Below are 20,366 nucleotides of genomic sequence, written 5' to 3' on the forward strand. Positions count from 1 at the left end.
ATTTGAAATGGTTAGCTTAAAAGTAACGGATAAACATTTGAAATGGTTAGCTTAAAGCAACGGATAAACAGTTAAAACAGATAGCTAAAAGTGTAGATGAACCCTGAACTAGTTAAAACATTTAAAAATTACCAAACTGTTTAGTTTAAAAATAATAAACCGTTTAAATAGTTGAAAATTGATGAATGAATGGTTGAAATGAAAGTGGAAGCCTAGTAGTAGGCCTAAGCAAGCAAACATGACCGAGGTAAACACTGAGGATGTGTTCACCAAATGTTTGTCTAAAACCTTTTTGGTGATGTGTGCAAGAAGATTTATGATTTTCAGAGGGAGTAACTGCTGAGGATGTGAAGAAGCAAATCAAAAATACAAGAAAATTGACACAGCCAGTGAATGTTTGCCGATGGGAGCTTGTTGCAGATTCAGTTTGACATTTGAAGACTCCCCATCGTCCAACATTCAACAGGCTGCATCTACTCTGAAGTCAAACCCATCTAGATTACAGTCCTGCAGCCAAGCTTTCAACAAACAAAGGAAATGGCACATTACACCATCCCTCTCTCTGAAAAGTTGCATTGGAGAGAAGAAAAAACCTCTCAAGTTATTTAACAAATGCAAGTTTATTTGAAGTACAGACAAGGAAAAATGAAGGGATTTTTTTCAGGGCTTGCACTCCATATGACAGCAATTTAGGGGTATTGTGTATTTTGGCCCAAGCGTGTGGTCTATGATAGATGACAGGAGAGAAAATCACGAGCCGCTGGCTTGAGCACAGACACGCAAATTGCTTTCAGCTGATTGCTGTATTCTGCTTGATATGTATCAAGTGGATTACAGTATGCCTCCCTATTTACAGCCAGGAAGCAGCTGATCAAGTCCACTAACAGAGGGGAGAAAGTAAAAACCCCTCGAGTGGCAAGTGATCACTGTGGAATTAGGTGTATCCTCTGCATCTTGTTTGACCCACCACACCAAAAGAGCCAACATCTAGAGATGCAGATGTGTCATGATAATCCCAAACCCACACAGATATTGGTTCATGGTGAAACTGATTTTTACAAAGAACCAATGTTATAGTGCAAGTTAACACATGTGAGTAGGCCTGCAATAACTGATTTTCTTTGGCTCTTAGGGGCACAGTAAACAAGATATGAACACAACACTGACACTAACTTTTTAGGTTCATTTGGCAAACCTGTTAGCAAATAGTAGCTTATTTACACAACATGTCATGTCACTGTCCACGTGATGAACGAGAGTCCTATATTCACTATCAGTAACCCGTTATAATAACTTTAATTGATAAATGGTCAATTGAATGAAAACTTCAGTTATTTGTTATTATACTGATAACATAAAATGATAATGAATTTATAGATTTTCTTTTCTTATTTTTACTGCTATATTTTGGTTTTAACTGGTTTATATTTTGAGGGCAAAATCTTTATTTAATGTGCTGGATGTTGGGAAACAACCGGTATTGAGGTGGCTCCTTTTGTCACAACTGAAAAACAATGCTTGTATACCATATTTTTGATTTTATAATGTGTGAAAAAATAAACTGTTAATAAAAAATGTACTAACGTAGCCTTATCTAATTCTTATGATCTATTCTAAGAAAACAACCTTAGCAATATCATCATCGTTTTGGCTTTACATTTATAACATAAATTCTCAGTTAGGGGTGTGGAATTTGGGACTAAATGCCTGACATCTCTGCCTCTGACGCTTTGATTTCTTGACTGTCTTTTTTCAATCTGTTTCTCACTAGCCAAAAAGTTGGACATCCATTAGCAAGTTGCTGAACCTCTCCCAGCTTCAGGATCTCCGATCTTTTGCTGAATCTGACCTCTAACCTCCTTTAATACAGCTGAAGTGCATTTGACCCCTCAATCTCAGAGGAGAATTTCTTTGAGCTTTTATTTTAGTTTTACATGACAAAACATTGAACTGTTTGAACATGGAGGTTTATAATGCTCATTGGAAATAGTTGTGATACTACATAAGCAATGACATGTAATATAATTCAATGGGCATCACTCAATGTGGTAGGCAACAATATGACAATATTACACAAATGGTTCAATATCATGAGCAAAACGTATTGGTGTGATTTTGATTTAGCTCAGCTTGTTGCCTCTGATCAGGATCCAGCTCTTTACCTCCACTCTAGATATGTTTGAGGACTCGGGTCAGTGTCAAAGATCAGCTACTTACCCAATCAGGTAACTAGCTCCAGAAGGAAAATTACCTTCTTCCGACCACTTGCACTCACCTGCAGTGACCCGGAGCAATCAGAGGTGAACAGGGCTCCTAATCACGGAGACCCCTTTAGGTCAGTACAGGCACACCCCACACTCGGCACCACCCAGCCTCCTGCAAAACCACCTCCCCCAGACAAGGCCAACTTTGAGTTCAAGTGTTTCAACTGTCACATCAAATAGGCTCAAACGTTGAGATTTCTTGCGCAGGACGCATTGTTTGTTTAGTTTGATGCTAAGTGCAATATCCTGCCACTCTGTTGATCCGAGCAGAGCTTGGTAGTCAGGCCGTGTCAAGTAGAGGTGGCCTGCGTCGGGCACGCTCGCACTCTGATCAGCCGGGGGAAGTGTGGAAGGTGGAACAGGAAACAGAGCACTGGAAAGGATCTATAACCTGGAGCACAACCAGGTTTCCCCCACTGTTTATTTTGATAGAAATGACCCTGGTCATGCAGCAGGAGTATGCGTGATAAAGCAGAGACTGCACATTGTGGCACATTATGAATTTTTATGGTAGCTTCTGGTCATGTGAAACGTGATGGATGCTCAGCTACAAATGTTTGTGTTTCATGTACCCTTAACTTTTGAGGGCGCTTGAATCCATGAGCACTTAAGATGTGGTGTGTGTGCAGAGGGACTACATTACAGTGAGGGGACTCCGTGTTTTCCTATGGGGAACTGTGCCAAATCTCTGACAGATGATGAATGTCTCGCTCTATGCTCTCAGATTATTTGCAGAGTGTAGTTTAAAAAGGTCTGAGGACTGAGTACAATATGCAGTCTCAGGGACCAATAATAATGTACAATATAAGAGGGAATTCAAGTGAAATAACAGCAAAACAGACTCTTATCAGTGGTGGGATGTGACTTAGTACATTTACTATTCGAATATTCGTTTTATGTTTTCATTCTTGTGCTTCATTACATTTTGGAGTACATTTTGTTCTCTTTCCATGTCATTTATTTTTACAGGTTTGTTACTTGCTAATTTACTGAATCAGATTATTAATGCAAAATACAATCAATTATTAAGTATTTGTATGGATAGTAGCTGCACCTTTACTAGCTGCATCTATAACAATAGGGACATGAGAGGGTGGAGTAATTTTGAGGAAACCAAAAATGTAACAATTGACTTCATGAATGAAAATGTGAAAGTGTTAAAACTGTAAGATGAAAAAAACACTTAAACTATAGAGACAACACTGTGGTAGCAACCTGTCATCTTCTGGAACATGTACTAACGTAATCAATAAAGTCAGAAGCAAAATCATTTTCTCAAATGGGGCCTTATTTTGCTTTTATGGGTTTTCCATTTCCTGTAGTGTATTAAACAGGTTTTTGTGCAAGTAAATGATATGCAAAGGCTAAAATCCCAAAGTTCCCTCCAGAGAGAGTTTCCCTCCCTAAGGGCGGGTTGGCTCTTAGCAGTTGACCAATCACAACAGAGGCGGCCAGCTAACCAATCAGAGCAGGCTGGGCTCTGGTTAAAGGGTGAAAAGAGCTGCTGCAGCACAGGCAGTATGAGAAAAATAAAGAGCTTTTTAAACATTAAAGCATGGAGACAGGTCACAGTAGACTAGAGGCACAACATACAATTATAAAACCTTAAAGTGAACATAATACGGCCCCTTTAAAATGTGACTTATTTTTCAGAACGACTCAAGTCGCCCTCTGCTGACCATTAGAGAGAATGCAGGTTTAAGGCATTTCTTCATTGGCTTCACTTTTCAGACCCGGAGGTTGCAGATTAGATAATCATCATGATAATATGCTACTGCTGGCATGTAAGAATGTTATGCCGGATAGCTAAAACAATGAATTAAATGTTACTAAAAAGCTCCATAAACAGGTAGACTGCAGGCTCAGATGATTATTCTCTGTTGATTTGTCACCTTTCACTTTACAAATTGTCATGTAATACATTGTTTATGAAGAAAATATCCACTAGAGCAGCTTTAAGTACAGCTGAGTTAATGTTACTTTCCCTGGCTTCTTACAAGTGGACCACCAGCGGACTCCAGAGGAGGTCTAGTCCTTTACAATCAGCTTCTTCTCAAGGTTTAACAAATGATACCTGGCTGGCTGTTTAAGGACCCACCACTGTGTGGTTTTGACAGAAACTTGATCTGAGATAACACATGATGCCCTTGCCTGTACGCCTATCGCCTCTCCGTCAGTTTGCTCGGCTTGTTCAACAACTGGACAGGAAGTCTGCTAATCTGTAACCAGAGCCGGGGGGAAGGAAGAAGTCAGGAACCAGCCTTCAGTGCTTTCACCAATCGTATTCATCACCAAAGCCGGGCCGAGGCTGGTTTAGAGCGGGAGCACGGCTTAACTAAACATCTTCTCCATAAAATAAATGCTTCCAGGTTACTCCCAGTCCAGGTTCCACACAGAGGAGCATCTGATCTCAATTAGCAGGAGTGCTATAGGAAGCAGTGAGGCTCGGCCTGCAGCCTGAGCCAACAGCACCATGGCAACCAGCAGCACGTCGACGAGCCCCGCGCAGATACGAGGCCTTTTCAGGCCCTTGTAAGGCGGGAAATGATGATTCGATAATTAGTTCCTGATGCCTCCTATTCTTTTTCATATCAATCATGTCTAGGAAACAGAATGCAATTCAAATACAGTTTGAAGCTGGAGAGATTGGTTGGTATACTAAACGTCTATTGAAGAGTGATGTATGGATGCCCTGTGTACACTAGGTTTTCCAGTGTAAAACTTCAAGACTAAACACTAGAAAACCTTATGCACTGAAAAGACAAAAAACACTCTCAGAATTGATGGTCCTGCTGGAATATTTTTATAAACGCAGACTTAAATTGTCACAATTGTGACGCAGATAAAACAGGGACAACCACATTAAAAACCACACGTGTCAAAAGGACAATGTTCCATGCTTGTCCCTTCACCAAATGTTAACAAGACTATTAACAAAACTGTAAATCAAATAAGATGTACGATTCTAACAGGAAGATAACAAAGAATTAAGGATTAAGGAAAGATACATACAGAGAAATGTACAATACATTTGAATAAAATGTTAAATTTGTCTACACTTTTAATTAGTGCAAGCAGTAAAGACAGGTTGTGGAAAATAAAACTGTTGTGTTTGCGTTTAGGCAAGATGGATCATCTGCTGATGTTTAATCAAGAATGATAATATTATATTTCTTACATGAACTTTTTGGAATAGCATTTTTTATTTTTCAACATTTACTGTAATAGAAACAATTCATTCAGTAACATATGTCTTTAGACAGAGCTGAGTTGAGGTCTGCAACATTTAAAATATTATATTATCAAGATTTGATCTCCACATGGACAAGCTATTCTTAAAATTGTTACAGTATGCAGGAAATTACTCCAACAGACAAACATCTCACATAGGTTTGGCTCAGATAATGTCTCCAAGGGAAGGTATCAAAGATCAAAACCTGGCAACTCGACTGCACTGTTTGGTTCATTTTTGTTTCTGTGTTTTCCCATATTCTGCTTAGGGAGCTTCCCTGCTTCTATAAGAATAACTAAGAAAGATAATCTGCGAGTAACCAGAAGTGGTGGTAATGTAATCAAATGTCACAGTCATTTCACAGTTTACATACTCTGTTAAAAGCCAAAGTTATCTTTTCAAAATGTTTAAGTACTAAAACTAGTGCAAAAAGGGAACTCTACCCAGACAATAAGTTAAAATTCCACACTAGAGGAAGACTGTCATTTTCCAAACCTCCACAACAGCTTCTAAATTGACCTCTTGGTGAAGATTACAGCTTTCATCAAAACATATTATCATGCATTATTACATCAATAGTAGATCCACGCATTTGGAGAAAAGCTCAACAGATTATTATCTTATCTGAATATTCAGCATGGACATGTATGAGGGTCAATTTTATAAAACATAGTTCATTTTTTATGAATTAAATGTCATATTGAATGGGCTTTATCTAACAAGTAAAGCCTTGGGTGACTTATTTATTTGCCAGCAGGTGGAGATAAAGCACTTCCTAAAGCATCCTGTCATGTTTCCCTTCACCCTTAGGATTTTATTGACATATTAAACCAAAAATGTTCATAATTTAAAGACAGACCTTTTTAGACCCCAGAAGGTTAAAAATACAATCCTGAGAATTGTTCAAAAGGAACAAATCCAAATTATTTGGAGCAAGTTACAGTAGACTTTCTTACAAAGATAATGCAGACTAAAAAGAGGAAGTAGAGGAAACGGTGTTACCGCCCATTCTCTATGGTTGATGTTATAAAGCCATCTCTACATAAAAGCCCATGTAGAGGACTATGGTCTTTTAGATAGAGAGAAGCACACCCATCTCTCAAATGACTTTCTAGGAACACTAGAACGATCCACACGTGGGAATCATGAAAGGTGAGTCCTTCAAATTATGAAACACCTGCTGGATGTTATGTGATGTTTTCACACCAAGATAATATACGTTATTATGTTTATAGAGTTTTGCATCTTCTTGATCTGCTTCATCAACCTGTTGCTGCTGGAGAGCTCATCGTGTGCTGGTGACTCAAGTGTTGGTAAGCAGTTCATCTTTATTAATCTTATTTTCTTGTAAAACTTGAAGTACGAAACTGATATATTTCATCCCATGTCACGTTACGATTCAGTCTCCGTGAAAGTGCTGTTGCGCGTAAGCTATAAACATGTTTCAGTTTAAAAAAAGTTGCATATTTTTGTTAAATGTCCAGGACCAGTATTACAATTTCTTAAGGCCTTAAGTGTGACGTTTACTTTACCAATGTACCATTGTTGATCCTTTGGTACAGTGTTACTTAAGACTAATGCTGGAAATAACAAAAGGTAAATAGTAAATACAAATATATTTGTTATTAGTACCACTCTTATCTCTCGTCTTATTCACAGTTAAATAAGGAAGAAAGCTGCCGTGGTCAATTATCTCATTGAACTTCTGCAAGTATGAACGGAGGACAGGAAGCCTGCAGAGAGTGTCAAAGATACGGGGGGGGGGGGGGGGGGGGAAATGAAGTGCTAATTTAGTAACTAGTTTCAGTGAAGACAAAGCAATATGCACCACTTTGTAACCTTCATTTATCCTGGGTAGTTTCACAGGTCTCATTAGTAGGCCACCACTTTGTAGTTTTATGGGGAAGCATAAAAAAGTATATTTTGTGTAAGATTCAAAAGCATAACACACAATGTTTAACACACAGTAACATTAATTAGTTTAACATTTTCAGGTTGTCTGTGTCCGACTCTCGTTTCCGTATTGTTCAGAATCAATACATTATCTGAACTATCAGTCATTTAGTAAAGCAGGGAGGGATCTATTCATTCTCAAAGTGTAATATGATTTCTTTCTTCGGTTTCAGTGAATCCCTGTTGTTCCTACCCCTGTCAGAACTCAGGAGTGTGTGTGAGATTTGGTACAGAACGCTACGAATGTGACTGCACTCGAACTGGCTTTTATGGAGTCAACTGCACTGTTCGTGAGTACTGCTAAGTTTTTTATGTGAGACATAAATCTGCATGTCAACATCTGGGTGTGGGTTTATTTGAAAAACACAGTGGATATCTGTTCAACCTCTCATGTACCCCTTTTACCTCCATTGCTACTTTAATGTGCACACTTATCCCCAATCTATCTATTTGTATGCTTGTGGTAATGTGCATTTAGAAACTTTAATAAAAAAACAAGCATAACGGAAGTACTCAATAGCGAGTAGCTAAAGGAATATTCGTTTTGCTCTTACGGTATGTGATTATTTTGGTTTTCATTCCTACGTTCAGAAATTCATTAAGCCTCAAAGGTGTCCTATCATGCAAAATGCACTTTTAGATATATTTTATACATAAATATGTCTCCCCGGTGTGTCAGGGAACTCACAAAGTGTCAGAAAATAAAACCCTCTCTCTTTTCCTCCGTACCCAAATCTCTAAAAACAAAGCTGATCCAGATTTGTGTCCGATATGACGTAATATGCTAAATGTGGGCTGGCTTTACACCCACGGCCCTATCAGAAACATCGCTATCAGAAACAATGCACGACGTGTTTTGGACGTAATATGGTCTTTGTTTACATTAGCAAGCATTGCTAACACTCAGAGCTAACCTGTACTGGAGAGAGCATGTGTAAAAAAGCAGAAAATAAGAAAAGGAACTCACCTTGTAGTAAACCTGCAAGAGAAAAAGCATTTGAGCTCCATACTGTTTCAGAAATAATGCTTGATGTGGTTTGGAACATGATATGGCATTTAATCACAGCAGCATTTAGTCATTTGTAAAGCATTAATACATTATTAATTAGGATTTGTCTCAATCCCTTACACAGGATGCTTAATTTGAATTGCTATAAAAATAACTTTTTCCTGATCTTTGTGTTTAGCGGAGCTCTGGACCAGAGTTCGTCTCATGCTGAAGCCGAAGCCTACGGCGGTTCACTACTTCCTCACGCACTTCCACTGGTTCTGGGACCTCGTAAACAACTCTTTCCTGCGAGACACGTTCATGAGATTAGTGCTGACCGGTAGGTGAAAAGTCTCATGGTAAAGATAAAGAGCCACAGTGGATAAATCAACAAACCTCACTTGCAGCTAACATTCCTCAGCATTTTATTTAGTTATACTCCGTTAATTATATGATGTAAACTTCACATTGTCCCATTCTCCCAAAGTCAGAAGCGACCTTATTCCAAGCCCTCCGACCTACAATACTAAATATGGATACCTCAGCTGGGAGTCTTACTCCAACATGTCCTACTACACCCGTCTCCTCCCTCCTGTTCCTGAAGACTGCCCTTTGCCCATGGGAGCTAAAGGTGAGACCTGCAAAACTACACACAGCCGGCTGAGCTCTGAGAAAAACTTTAAACAATTCTTTCACTACAGGTAAACCTCAGCTTCCTGATCCCAAAGTGTTGGCCGAGAGGTTTTTTAAGAGAAAGACATTCAGGCCAGACCCTCAGGGAACCAACCTGATGTTTGCCTTTATGGCGCAACACTTCACTCACCAGTTCTTCAAGACAAACCAGGAAGTTCAAGGTGGCTTCACCAAGGCTTTAGGACATGGGGTGAGATTAAATTGACATTCTGTGCTAATCACTATATAACCTTTTCATTATTTCTTGATTTTTAATGTGTTTGACTTTTGAATTTATTAAGAGATGTATGTGTTTCCATATTCCCAGGTAGATGCGAGCAACATCTATGGAGACAGCCTCATACGACAGCTTCACCTACGGCTTCATAAAGATGGAAAGATGAAATATCAGGTATTAAATACATTTATGACATTTTGGGAGTGCACTTTTTTGCTGAGAGATAGATGAGAAGATGAATACTACTCAAATGTGGGGTATTCATCTGCTCATCTAACTCACGAGTCACGACAAGGCAAATAACGTTGTTTGCCAAAATGTATTTTTGTTGTCATATCATTTAAGGAAGTCTATATCTAAAGATCAGCCCTTGATAACTTTAACTTCCTGTGTCATGATAACTGAGAATTTTGTAGTACATTTCCAGATACTGTAGTAGTGATAATCATAAAGTGGTTAAAGAGAGAAGGCACTTTTATCTTGTGATCAGGGTTTGATAGGAAAATTCCTCAAACTATGTTTATCAAAAGCTTATCTGCTTGAGGTTGTTTGTTGGCTAATACTTTTACCACCAGCAGCTATGCTCAAGTCTGTAATGACATGCACAAAAACGTTTGGCAAGAATTACGTTATTTTATTAAGAAAAATGCAAGACAAGAAAGTTTAAATAACACAGAATCAAGGCTTCTCTCTCATGTGTGGATTCCTTTTTGTGTTTGTTACAGTTAGTAAACGGTGAGATGTACCCTCCCACAGTATCAGAGGTCCCTGTGCACATGGTTTACCCTGAACACTTCCCTCCAGAGAAGCGTCTGGTCACCGGTCAGGAGGTGTTTGGCCTCCTGCCGGGCCTCACCATGTACGCCACCGTATGGCTGAGGGAGCACAACAGAGTCTGTGACGTCCTGAAGGCGGATCACCCCACCTGGGACGATGAGCAGCTCTTTCAGACCGCCAGACTCATCATCATTGGTGAGCGTGTCAGGAGGAGCAAACTCTTACAGTTTAAGTCTCAAACTGGAGTCAGCACCCGCACACTCTCTCTCTGTGACTTAGTGATTGTAATACATATGAAATTGCTTATATAAATACATTTTGATCGTTTTTTGCCATTACATTGCGCAATCAACATTTACTTCATAATAATAAGTACAAAAATTATCTCGAATAAGCTTCTCGTAACATAATAACACAATGAAAAGGCCTATATCAAAAGTTATTACAATTACAATAATTCAAGACCAAAAAGGCAGCAAAAAAAACTGTATGCAAACCTGGAACTACCAACATTTTTTGGTGGCAAAATGAGTGACATGATTCCCAAATTAATGGTTGCCCCATACATTTCAGTCAATAGGCTAATCTATTCATTGGCAAATTGTTAATTGTTTGATTGTTTGAACAGTACAAGTTAAAATGTCCATCTTTATGCTTCTTAAAATGAGTTTGCCTCAGTGTATCAATCAATGATATTTGAGTTGTTTGTATCCCACAGGAGAGACAATCAACATCATAATAGAAGAGTACGTGCAGCACCTGAGTGGCTACCTGTTGGACCTGAAGTTCGATCCCACTCTGCTCTTCAACGCACGTTTCCAGTACAGCAACCGCATCGCTCTGGAGTTCTGCCACATCTACCACTGGCACCCGCTGATGCCTGACAGCTTCCTCATCGACGGCGATGACATCCCATACCCTCAGTTTATGTTCAACACATCCCTACTCATGCACTACGGGGTGGAGAAGATGGTGGATGCCTTCTCCAAACAACCTGCAGGCCAGGTAGATAAGCACAATCCACTGACTGTTAACAGGAATCATCTGCCATCTGCATAACACTTTTTAGATGTGAAGTTGGTTCACTTTTTTTCTTAAGTCATCCACATCAAAGTTAACTTCCCCTTACAAATGCTTCCTAAATCTAAATGAGGCAACCTTCTCAGATATCGTTCATCAGCATCATGTGCACGCAACACTTTATTTCTGTTTAATGAGATGAATAGCTGTTAGATGTTGTAGCCTGCCAAGCTGAGCAACACGTTAGTATTGTGTTCTGACTTATGGTATTACTAACAACTCATAATGAAAGTAACTTTTTGTCTGCGTTTCAGATAGGGGGAGGTCACAACTCGCATATAGTTGTGCTTCACGTGGCAGAAAAGGTCATCAAAGAGTCTCGAGCTACACGAGTGCAGCCCTTTAATGAATACAGGAAGAGGTTTAACCTAAAGCCGTACACCTCTTTTTATGAATTTACTGGTAAGCAGAAATATTGTTCAAAGTATAACCTGCTTCTGAAACTTTTTGAACCACCGCTCTGCCCCCTTTATTTCAATTGTTGTAATCTATTTTATGTTTATGGGGTAATACAGCACATTTACTTTTGTCTTCATTTGTTATATTTTTTCCCCAACATAAAATGAATTCAGGAGAAACGTGAAAAAGAATATTATCACTCAGTATTTCTTTATCCTGTAGCAACTCTTGCCAATTCTGTAAGCAAAATAGGATGACTAAAACTCACTTTTTGTTATCACATAAAGTAACATAATACACTAAACACTTTGGTTGTTGCAAAAACCTGAATAACTGAGCTGCTTCTCATATTTTGTTCTCATTTTGGGACATTCTTTCATCCATTTTCTGTCGACATCACACTGAGAGCAGACAAAACCTTTCTGCCTTTTTCATAAATGTCTCTTTTCTCAGCCACTTCCCCCAAATTGCAAGTTGTTTTAGGGGGAAACTGGGGCTGAAGTGGTTTGCAGTCAAATGTAGCAACTGATGTTATGTAAAATACACGCAATAGTGAAGTGCTTTGTCACGGCGTTTTTTTAGCTAAATGCTAACATCTTCATGCTTACTTGCTCACGACATAGATTAACATGTTGATTGTTAGCATGTTTGCCACTGTTTGGCTGGTTAGCATGCCAAAAGTTCATAATTAGCGCTAAACGGTATAGAAAATGTAGCAGAGTATTGCGGTAATGTCAGTTGTTTTGCAGATATTCGAATATTAGCTAAACTAAAGTATTGACTGATAGGGCTGGTTTAACAGCTGTTTTATTTTTCCAAACAGATGACATTGAAATGGCCGAAGGTTTAGAGGAGCTCTATGGTGACATCGATGCTCTGGAGCTCTACCCCGGTGTCCTGCTTGAGAAAGCACGACCTAACAGTCTATTTGGGGAGAGCATGGTGGAGATGGGGGCTCCCTTCTCCCTGAAAGGCCTGCTTGGAAACCCCATCTGCTCCCCTGAGTACTGGAAGCCCAGCAGCTTTGGGGGAGAGAAGGGCTTCAATATCGTCAAAACTTCCACCTTGAAGAAACTGGTGTGCCTAAACACCAAATGGTGTCCATACGTGGACTTCCATGTTCCAAGAAATGACGAGGAGCTGAAACCAAGGAAATCAAATTCTGAACTTTAATCAATTAATCTCAATCTGTTTATTACTATGCTGACTGTAGGGACATTCTTTAGCTGCCAATGTGTTGCAAATTGTTTAGGGATATTTTAATTCTACATGACATTTAGTGGTTTCAATCCTGCCTGCATACTCTGAATCCAAGCAGGTCTACCTCCTGAAAACACAGGTGACAAATTCCATAGTTTCTGGAGCAGGAAAACATATTTGCAGTATCTTGAAAATGTTTTTTATTTGGTAATGGTCATCTTTTTGTGTGTATTTTCTCTTTTCTTTCAGTGAGGGTATAACATCACCATATCTTCTTGAAAAATGTAATGTAACTAAAATAGTCATAGTAAAAACATTTCTACAAAATATGATAAATATTCTGCAGACATTCTTGTTGCCTGTTAATGGAAACACAACTCAAGATTTGAAGATTCAAAGATGTATTGTCATGTCATATGCTACGGTGTAGTTATGAAATTAATGAAAAAAGTAGGTCACTTGTTCCTCACCAGCGCAATTACAAGACATACATTTTTATACAAATAAAATAAAATAGTCCAAAGAATAAAAATGTATTAATTCATCTTGGTTAAATTGACATGAATGTTAATAATCTGTGAGAAAATAAATTATGAATTTCTAAATATAGTCACTATTTAGATAACCCACTTGGCAATTTGGGGTTTGAGTGCAAAACACTTCTGGCTGAGCAGCTGATCTTTAACACTTCTTCATCTCTTTTTATGTCTTTTAGATGTTTTGAGTCTATGCATGTGCTTTATACATAAGTTTGACTTTACCATTGAAATCATTTGAATTATATTTGAGACAATATGCTTTATTAAGATGGTATACGTGATGCTTACCATTAGCACGTTAGCATGCTGACATTACCATCTTGTGCTGGGCAGCCTCACACAGGCACTACTGTATAATGGCTACAGACTCTGAGTATTGTTACTTTTTTTCCAGCTGTTTAGTGAGTTTCTACACAATTGGAATATAGAGAAAAAACATACAATCACAAAACTAAGTCGCTAGATGTGATGTCTTAGTTTGAGTTCTCACACCAACTTAATGACAGGAAGAGTCGCCTTGTCGCCTTGTGTCGCCTTGTGTGAGAAAAGTGATCACACTTTACTGTGGTTTTGTTGATGTCCCAAAAGGGAACCACAGGTTTACTTCTCTGTTTCACGTTTAAACGTAGCGGTTACAACTTGTCAGTAACTTGTCTTCATATAGCACAAGTCAGTGTATGTTCACAAAAACCCCAACTCAATATCCTCTTAATATTATCGATTAACAAGACTTTTCAAAAGTCAAAGTTGTTGCTACTATTCTATTCTTAAATCCTACTAATGTTATTCACCTTAAATCCCACGCTCTGACATTTGCAGAAAAGCTAGTAAATGTTTTTGCTGAACATATTTTAACCATACAATCTGAATTTGAACCTCATCTCTTTCCATCAAAGATGAACTTCAGTGGCAGCTCTTACCAATTTCATACAACCATTGAATGCAAGGAGGCACATTTCAACCCAGTCTCACGGCATTTCGTTTTATAATCACAACATTTAATCTATTGATTCGTGTTAAGCTGGCTACACACCAACCCGATTTTGGGAGTCAGAGGCCATCAGAGGCAGTCGGGCATTCGCGGCGCCCTACTCAGGTTTGTGTGTCCCGCACCGTCGTCTCTTTACGGCACCTTTTCACACCTCCCGCGGGAGGTCAGAGAAAGTCGGCGGGAGCAGCTACAGGTTAGCTTAGCCTAATCGATCAGTGGCCTGTACTACGAAGCCAGTTCAACAGACCCTGGATATCTCTGAGTTATAATTAACTAACCCTAACAAGCGAGATCCCGCTAAGCGGTCCTACGACCATACTTGCCAACCTTGAGACCTCAGAAATTGGGAGCATTTCAAGCTGTTAGAACTGTTAGCGCAGGAGCCTCGCAGCGGGGAAACAGACTTTTAAAGATGAAAAGAACATCTACACATGCTTATTGTAGTTGTAAGTGCAATGCCTTGCTGCCTGTAGCACCATCCTTGATGGAGCATATGTGTGGGCTGGACCTGTGTTTTACAGGAAAGGAGTGAGCAGAGGGTAGAGTTGTCCATTCTTGTTCTGTTTTCTGTGACTATCTTCCTCACCATGCTGAACACCCTCTCAGACTTTCAGTTTCGCGTGCTACTAAAGAGACGCGCTACCATGGAAACCAAACAATGGTGTACCTGTATTAAAGTAAATCTGATTTTGTCAGAAATCGGGAGAAATGCGGGAGAAATATGACCCCGGGAGGAAACCGGGAGACGCAATGAAATCGGGAGTCTCCCGCGGAAATCGGGAAGGTTGGCAAGTATGCCTACGACGCTGGTTATCAACTCGGTAAATCAACCCAGGGTTTCTCTGTCCGGCCGAGAGCGCGTTCACGTGAAAGGGACGGGGTGAGCAACATTTGACCAATCACAAACATGGACAAGCGTACTGACAGCGCAGCGTCATACTTCATGAATGAAAAGTAAACTATAATAGACAAATATGAAGAAGTTAAACTTTAAACATCCATGACTTAAACACTTAATCCAGGATAAAGCAACATAGCTGCACCTGCAAGGTGAATAAAGAACAGCTGGTACAAAAAAACGACCGAGTGTTTGAATGCGTAGGCCTACATTAACAGGTTTATGATATCACTGCCCCATCTAAGACACGAGTGGATCTGACTTTAATTACATTTGATGACTCAAGTGTTTCGTCAACTTAATGTGTTGTTTAAAATAACACTTCGGCATACAGTATGTGACTATAATGGTGCATTTCCACTGCAGGGCCTCGCACGGCTTAGTAGCTACGGTATAGTTAGGCCTTGGTAGGCCAGGCTCACTTTATGCTGCATTTCCAACACAGTCTCACGGCATTTCGTGTTATAGTCACGAAATTAATCTGTTGATTCGTGTTCACCAACACGATTTCGCAATTTTTTTCGTGTCACACAGAACGATTTTAAAAGCAATGTAAATAATAACAAATTAGAAGGAAAAAGACATTTAAAAAAATACAGATTTAAGTATTCTGACACAGAACGATTTTAGAAGCAATTTATTTATATTGGTAGTATGTTTCGTGCCTGCACCAAATAATAACAAATTAGAAGGAAAAAAAGACGACATAAAATACAGATTTCAGTATTCTGAGGCTCTGAGCCCCATTTCTTTTCCTCACTGACGGCAAAAAAACTCAGACATTATACAATTTAAAATAAAAGGGATAGGGTTAGGCTTAGGGTAAGATATTGAGTAAGAACATGTTTTTATGAACCACACAGCTTCTGGTCTTCCAAGACCCGACCGGACAAAAAGACGTGTTGCAGGCACGAAACATACTACCAATAGAAATACATTGCATTTAAAATCGTTCTGTGTGACACGAAAAAAATGTGAAAATCGTGTTGGTGAACACGAATCAATAGATTAAATTAATTTCGTGACTAATAACACGAAATGCCGTGAGACTGGGTTGGCATTTCCATTACAGTTTAGGAACTGGGGTAGTAACTATAGTAACGCAGTGTAGGCGGAGCCGTGACGTCATCTTCAATGCGAAACACAAAACCAACATCAGCCGTTAGCTGTTAGCACTCAAGCTCACAGCTCCTCATATCTGTTCAGAAACTAGACAAAAGTTAAACAAGTACAAACCACAGACTGTCTGTGTCATGGCGAATACAGTCACTGGTTTATTTATGTCTGTATAGGCCGTTGTGTGAGTGTGGACGGTCGGAGCATATACTGCGTTAGCTTAGCCAATCTCCATTCAGAAAACACGCATTTTAAAAGGTTTTTCGCCTGCCGTCTTGTCTGCAGACTTGACAAAGCATTAATTCATGGATTTTACTAACCGGTATCAGTATGTTGTTACTTCGGCATCATTTTGAAACGTGTATTACAATTAAATCACGGTAAAATATGTTCATTTTGTTGTAGTTGTAGGCAGCCCCCTTGCCAGCGATTCTCTCACTAGTTTAGCATATTCAGCCCGGTTGTTGGCCCGGAAAGAACCTGGATTTTGGAGAGCCAGAAAAACAGTGAAACAGTACCCGTTAGCCGGAACTACCCCTAGTGGAAACGCAAAAGAAAACGGGCCGGGTTTGGCACGGCACGCTTAAACCGTGCTACGTGCTGCAGTGGAAATGCAGGGAAGCAAAACTGCCATGTCATGCTGGCAGCCATGCTGAACACCCTGTACTGTAGAGCAGGGGTTTTCAAAGTGTGGGAAGGTGAGCCTCCCCTCAGAGAACATAAGAACAGCGGCGCCCCCCCTCCCAATTATTATTGCTATTATTATTATTATTGTTGTTGTTGCTATAATGCAGGGGTATTCAATTGCATTTCAAAGAGGTCCAGTAAGAGAAAATGAAGACTGTTTCTCTCCTCTTGTCTCGTCTCTGTGTGTGTGTTTGAATCTATCGTGCTGACTCACTGAGTGCACCGATATGATTGGCTGAGTAGCATCACCTCCTTAAAACATTAAACAATAACTTTTTAAAACATTTTTATCTTTATGTTTTAAACATGTTGTATAAAACTCCCCCACTACTTGGACTATTCCTTGCACCCCTCTAGAATAAGCCCGAATGGTCTCAACTTATAACAAGATCGCAAGGACACTGGTAGCGATCGGACAATTGAGTGTTGTTCAGTGTGTTGTGGAACATGCGTGTCCGTGCATGAAAATATACCACACACCCAATTACAATAGCATGTTCAATTCACTACCATGGAAGTTAATAAAGTTGTTAAAGTTGGAACAGCCTGTGGACAGCCGTTCTTCCTTGCATGTCAGTCGCCGACACCTTCTTACAGAGGACAGGCAAATCTAGCTGCAGCACGACCCGTATATTTTCGCACGGTGTTCTCAACACATATCTTTTTTTTTAAATTTACATTTTCAACATCGTGGATAAATCCTTATATGCTCCCGGCAACACACTGAACGTCAACTTTGCCTCCTTATTACACTCACCCCTACTTTAGTGGGAACAATGAGTCTGCGTCTTTGATGCACACAGGAATAAACGCAGATCATCCTCTGGCTGCAGCCTTCACCGGCACTTGCTTTTGATCAAAGTCAATGCGGAAAACCTGCACTCACACAGGTAGGTGGAGGTGAAGGGAATGAGCACTTTTACAGCCTTTTTGGCGAGGTGGGGGAACCCACAGTCTCCACAGACAGCCAAAAGTGTGCAAGTGTCACTTTACTCGTCTTTTTCTCGTTGTTCTTTTTCTCAAGCTGCGCCTCCCCTGAAGCTCTCTGGCGCCCCCCAGGGGAGGCGCGCCTCACACTTTGAAAACCGCTGCTGTAGAGCATGTATTTCTGGTACAGTAACAAACAACAGATAACTGTCCTTTACGTTTTGTGAAGACAAATCTAACTTAAATATATACTGTATTTTGTGAATTGTCATAAAGTTATATGGGGCTAGATCATTTTTTACAGTATGATATAATATGTATTGCATGTCTAGCTGAACCAGTAATGCATTAAAAGCAGCAAAGGTATGGTTGCACTGAGCTCTTTGGGTGACATTTTAAGATTGTTGCATGTGTAGTGTGCTCACTTAATTTTAGTATTCCAGCTGCTAGATGGCAACAACAGTATGATTTAATCTTATATAAAAATAAACTTCAAAAGTATGAACTAAACTACTAACTATCATTTAGATACATAGAGTTTAGTGTTTAGTGAGTTTCTAAATGTATGCACTGACTGATCCGTTGAAGCAATAAGGAAACAAATCACTTTTCATACAGCCTTTATGAAAGTGTACTCATGGTGTCAGAAAGTGTAATCTTGCTCTATTTAGATTAAGGAGCAGCAACTGACATTATTTTCAATAAAGACCTGAATGTCAAGGTCCACGGGCCATGCTTGAGGTACAGGCAATAATATCACAAAATACTTTAGTTGTATATTTTAAATGTTTATTGGTACAGCCCCATGCTGCTTTGGTTTCAAAAAAGTCTTAACAGTCAAGTAGTTTGATAAAAGAAAAATAAGCAGGTCACTGAAACAAGAAACATTTATTTTGTAACAAAGTATCCTTGGCTGTTTCACTGAAGAAGTCAATACTGTACACACATTTAGGCCTTACTGTTTGTAAACCATAACCAATAACCCTCTATAAATCAGAATAAAACATGTGACTCCTACACAGCTAATATTAAAATCATAACTTAACATTGAGATTTTTCTCCTTCATGTTTCAGCAGTAAAATAAAAGCAACTAGTAGCTGTTTTCAGAAGTCACTTGCACCACAGTCCCATAATAAATATTGTAACCACAGGAGTAAAGCAGAAGGTGCTGTGCTAAAGATATGAAAAACATATTTACAGAAATATTCATATTTCTATACAGACAATGTTATACTAGTTAGACAAGGAAAAGTTTAACATTTTGAGAAACATTTCAGTTAGATGAGAAAATTCAGACCACTAGCCTTTGTTTAAAGCTAAAGCCGGTAGCCAGTAAGCTTAGCATAAAGACTAAAGGCAGGTAGAAAACAGCTAGTGGTTAGAACGTAACATGATGGATCCAGATTTTAACTTAATCTGTACAAAAACTGAAAACAAGCACTGTTTTTTTTTATAGAGGATTTTGCAATCTTAACAAATCTCTTGGTAAACAGTCAGGAGCAGTAGAGGCACTGTACAGATTGGTCAGGTTAATGGATAAACATAAATACATTTTTGCACAAGAAATTGTGAAGCTACGACTCCCTTACTCGCTTAGTTGAACACATCCAACAAAGGAGTTGCATCATGTTTTAATATGGGTTAGTAAGTGCATTATAAACCCTGACAGAGTGGTAGGTTTTTCTTGTAGCATCCAGTCTTTTTGCTAAACATATCTATGCACCTCCTGGGTCCTGTAAACTCCTCTTGAACAAGAGAAAAGTATTTTCTAAGTTCTAATTGCTACTTAAACTGCTGAATTCTGGCAGCTGTTTGGTCATTCTCCTGACTGCTTACAAACGGAGAAGTGAACAGTGGTGGTGCAGCCACTGAAGTGGAGTTTGAGACTGAATTGATATGAGTGCTAGTGCCTACTGCCACGGAAGCAGTGGCTGCTGGGTAAAAATGGACATCTACTGCCACTGTAGTGAGGCCCAGGGAGACTTGGTGAGAAAGAAGCAGGGGATGGTTGCCATGTGAAATGCTGAGGCTGTGGTGGATGGGCGCTCCACCTGCCTCAGCACTTTGAAGGGTTAATGAGGAGCGCAGGCCCTCCTGATGCCTTGATGGTGGAGAGGGGGAAGGTGAATGGGAGGGTAAAGATGATGGGGGAGGCAGGACATTGTGGCATGGGCTGCAGCGGTTATCTCCTCTGCTACTGGTCCAGTCCTCAGCACACTGCAGCTGGATGCTGGGCTGGGACAAACTGCTGCGCTTCTCCTCCTCCAGAGAGGGATCAATCTGAAATAGTATAATGACAATAAGGCACATTTAACTCAGTGAATGAACTATAAGGTAACATTTTGGCACCATGAGATGTCGAAAGCTATGCAGTTCTCAAATCGTTGCCACTTGAGAGGCAAAT

General features: G+C 39.6%; 1 protein-coding gene across 1 annotated transcript; it reads left to right on the top strand.

Annotated features, from left to right (window-relative positions):
- Window positions 1-6,551: 6,551 nt before the first annotated feature.
- On the top strand, window positions 6,552-13,537 carry LOC117473125 (prostaglandin G/H synthase 1-like). Its single transcript, XM_034118616.1, has 11 exons — window positions 6,552-6,648; window positions 6,732-6,809; window positions 7,623-7,739; window positions 8,637-8,777; window positions 8,925-9,068; window positions 9,139-9,320; window positions 9,438-9,521; window positions 10,073-10,319; window positions 10,843-11,129; window positions 11,459-11,606; window positions 12,427-13,537. Exons 1-11 carry the CDS (start codon window positions 6,642-6,644, stop codon window positions 12,774-12,776), a joined length of 1,785 nt encoding a protein of 594 aa, XP_033974507.1. The 5' UTR covers window positions 6,552-6,641; the 3' UTR covers window positions 12,777-13,537.
- The last annotated feature ends 6,829 nt before the right edge of the window (window positions 13,538-20,366 follow it).

Source organism: Trematomus bernacchii, unplaced genomic scaffold, assembly GCF_902827165.1.
Source record: "Trematomus bernacchii unplaced genomic scaffold, fTreBer1.1, whole genome shotgun sequence".
NCBI lineage: Eukaryota > Metazoa > Chordata > Actinopteri > Perciformes > Nototheniidae > Trematomus > Trematomus bernacchii.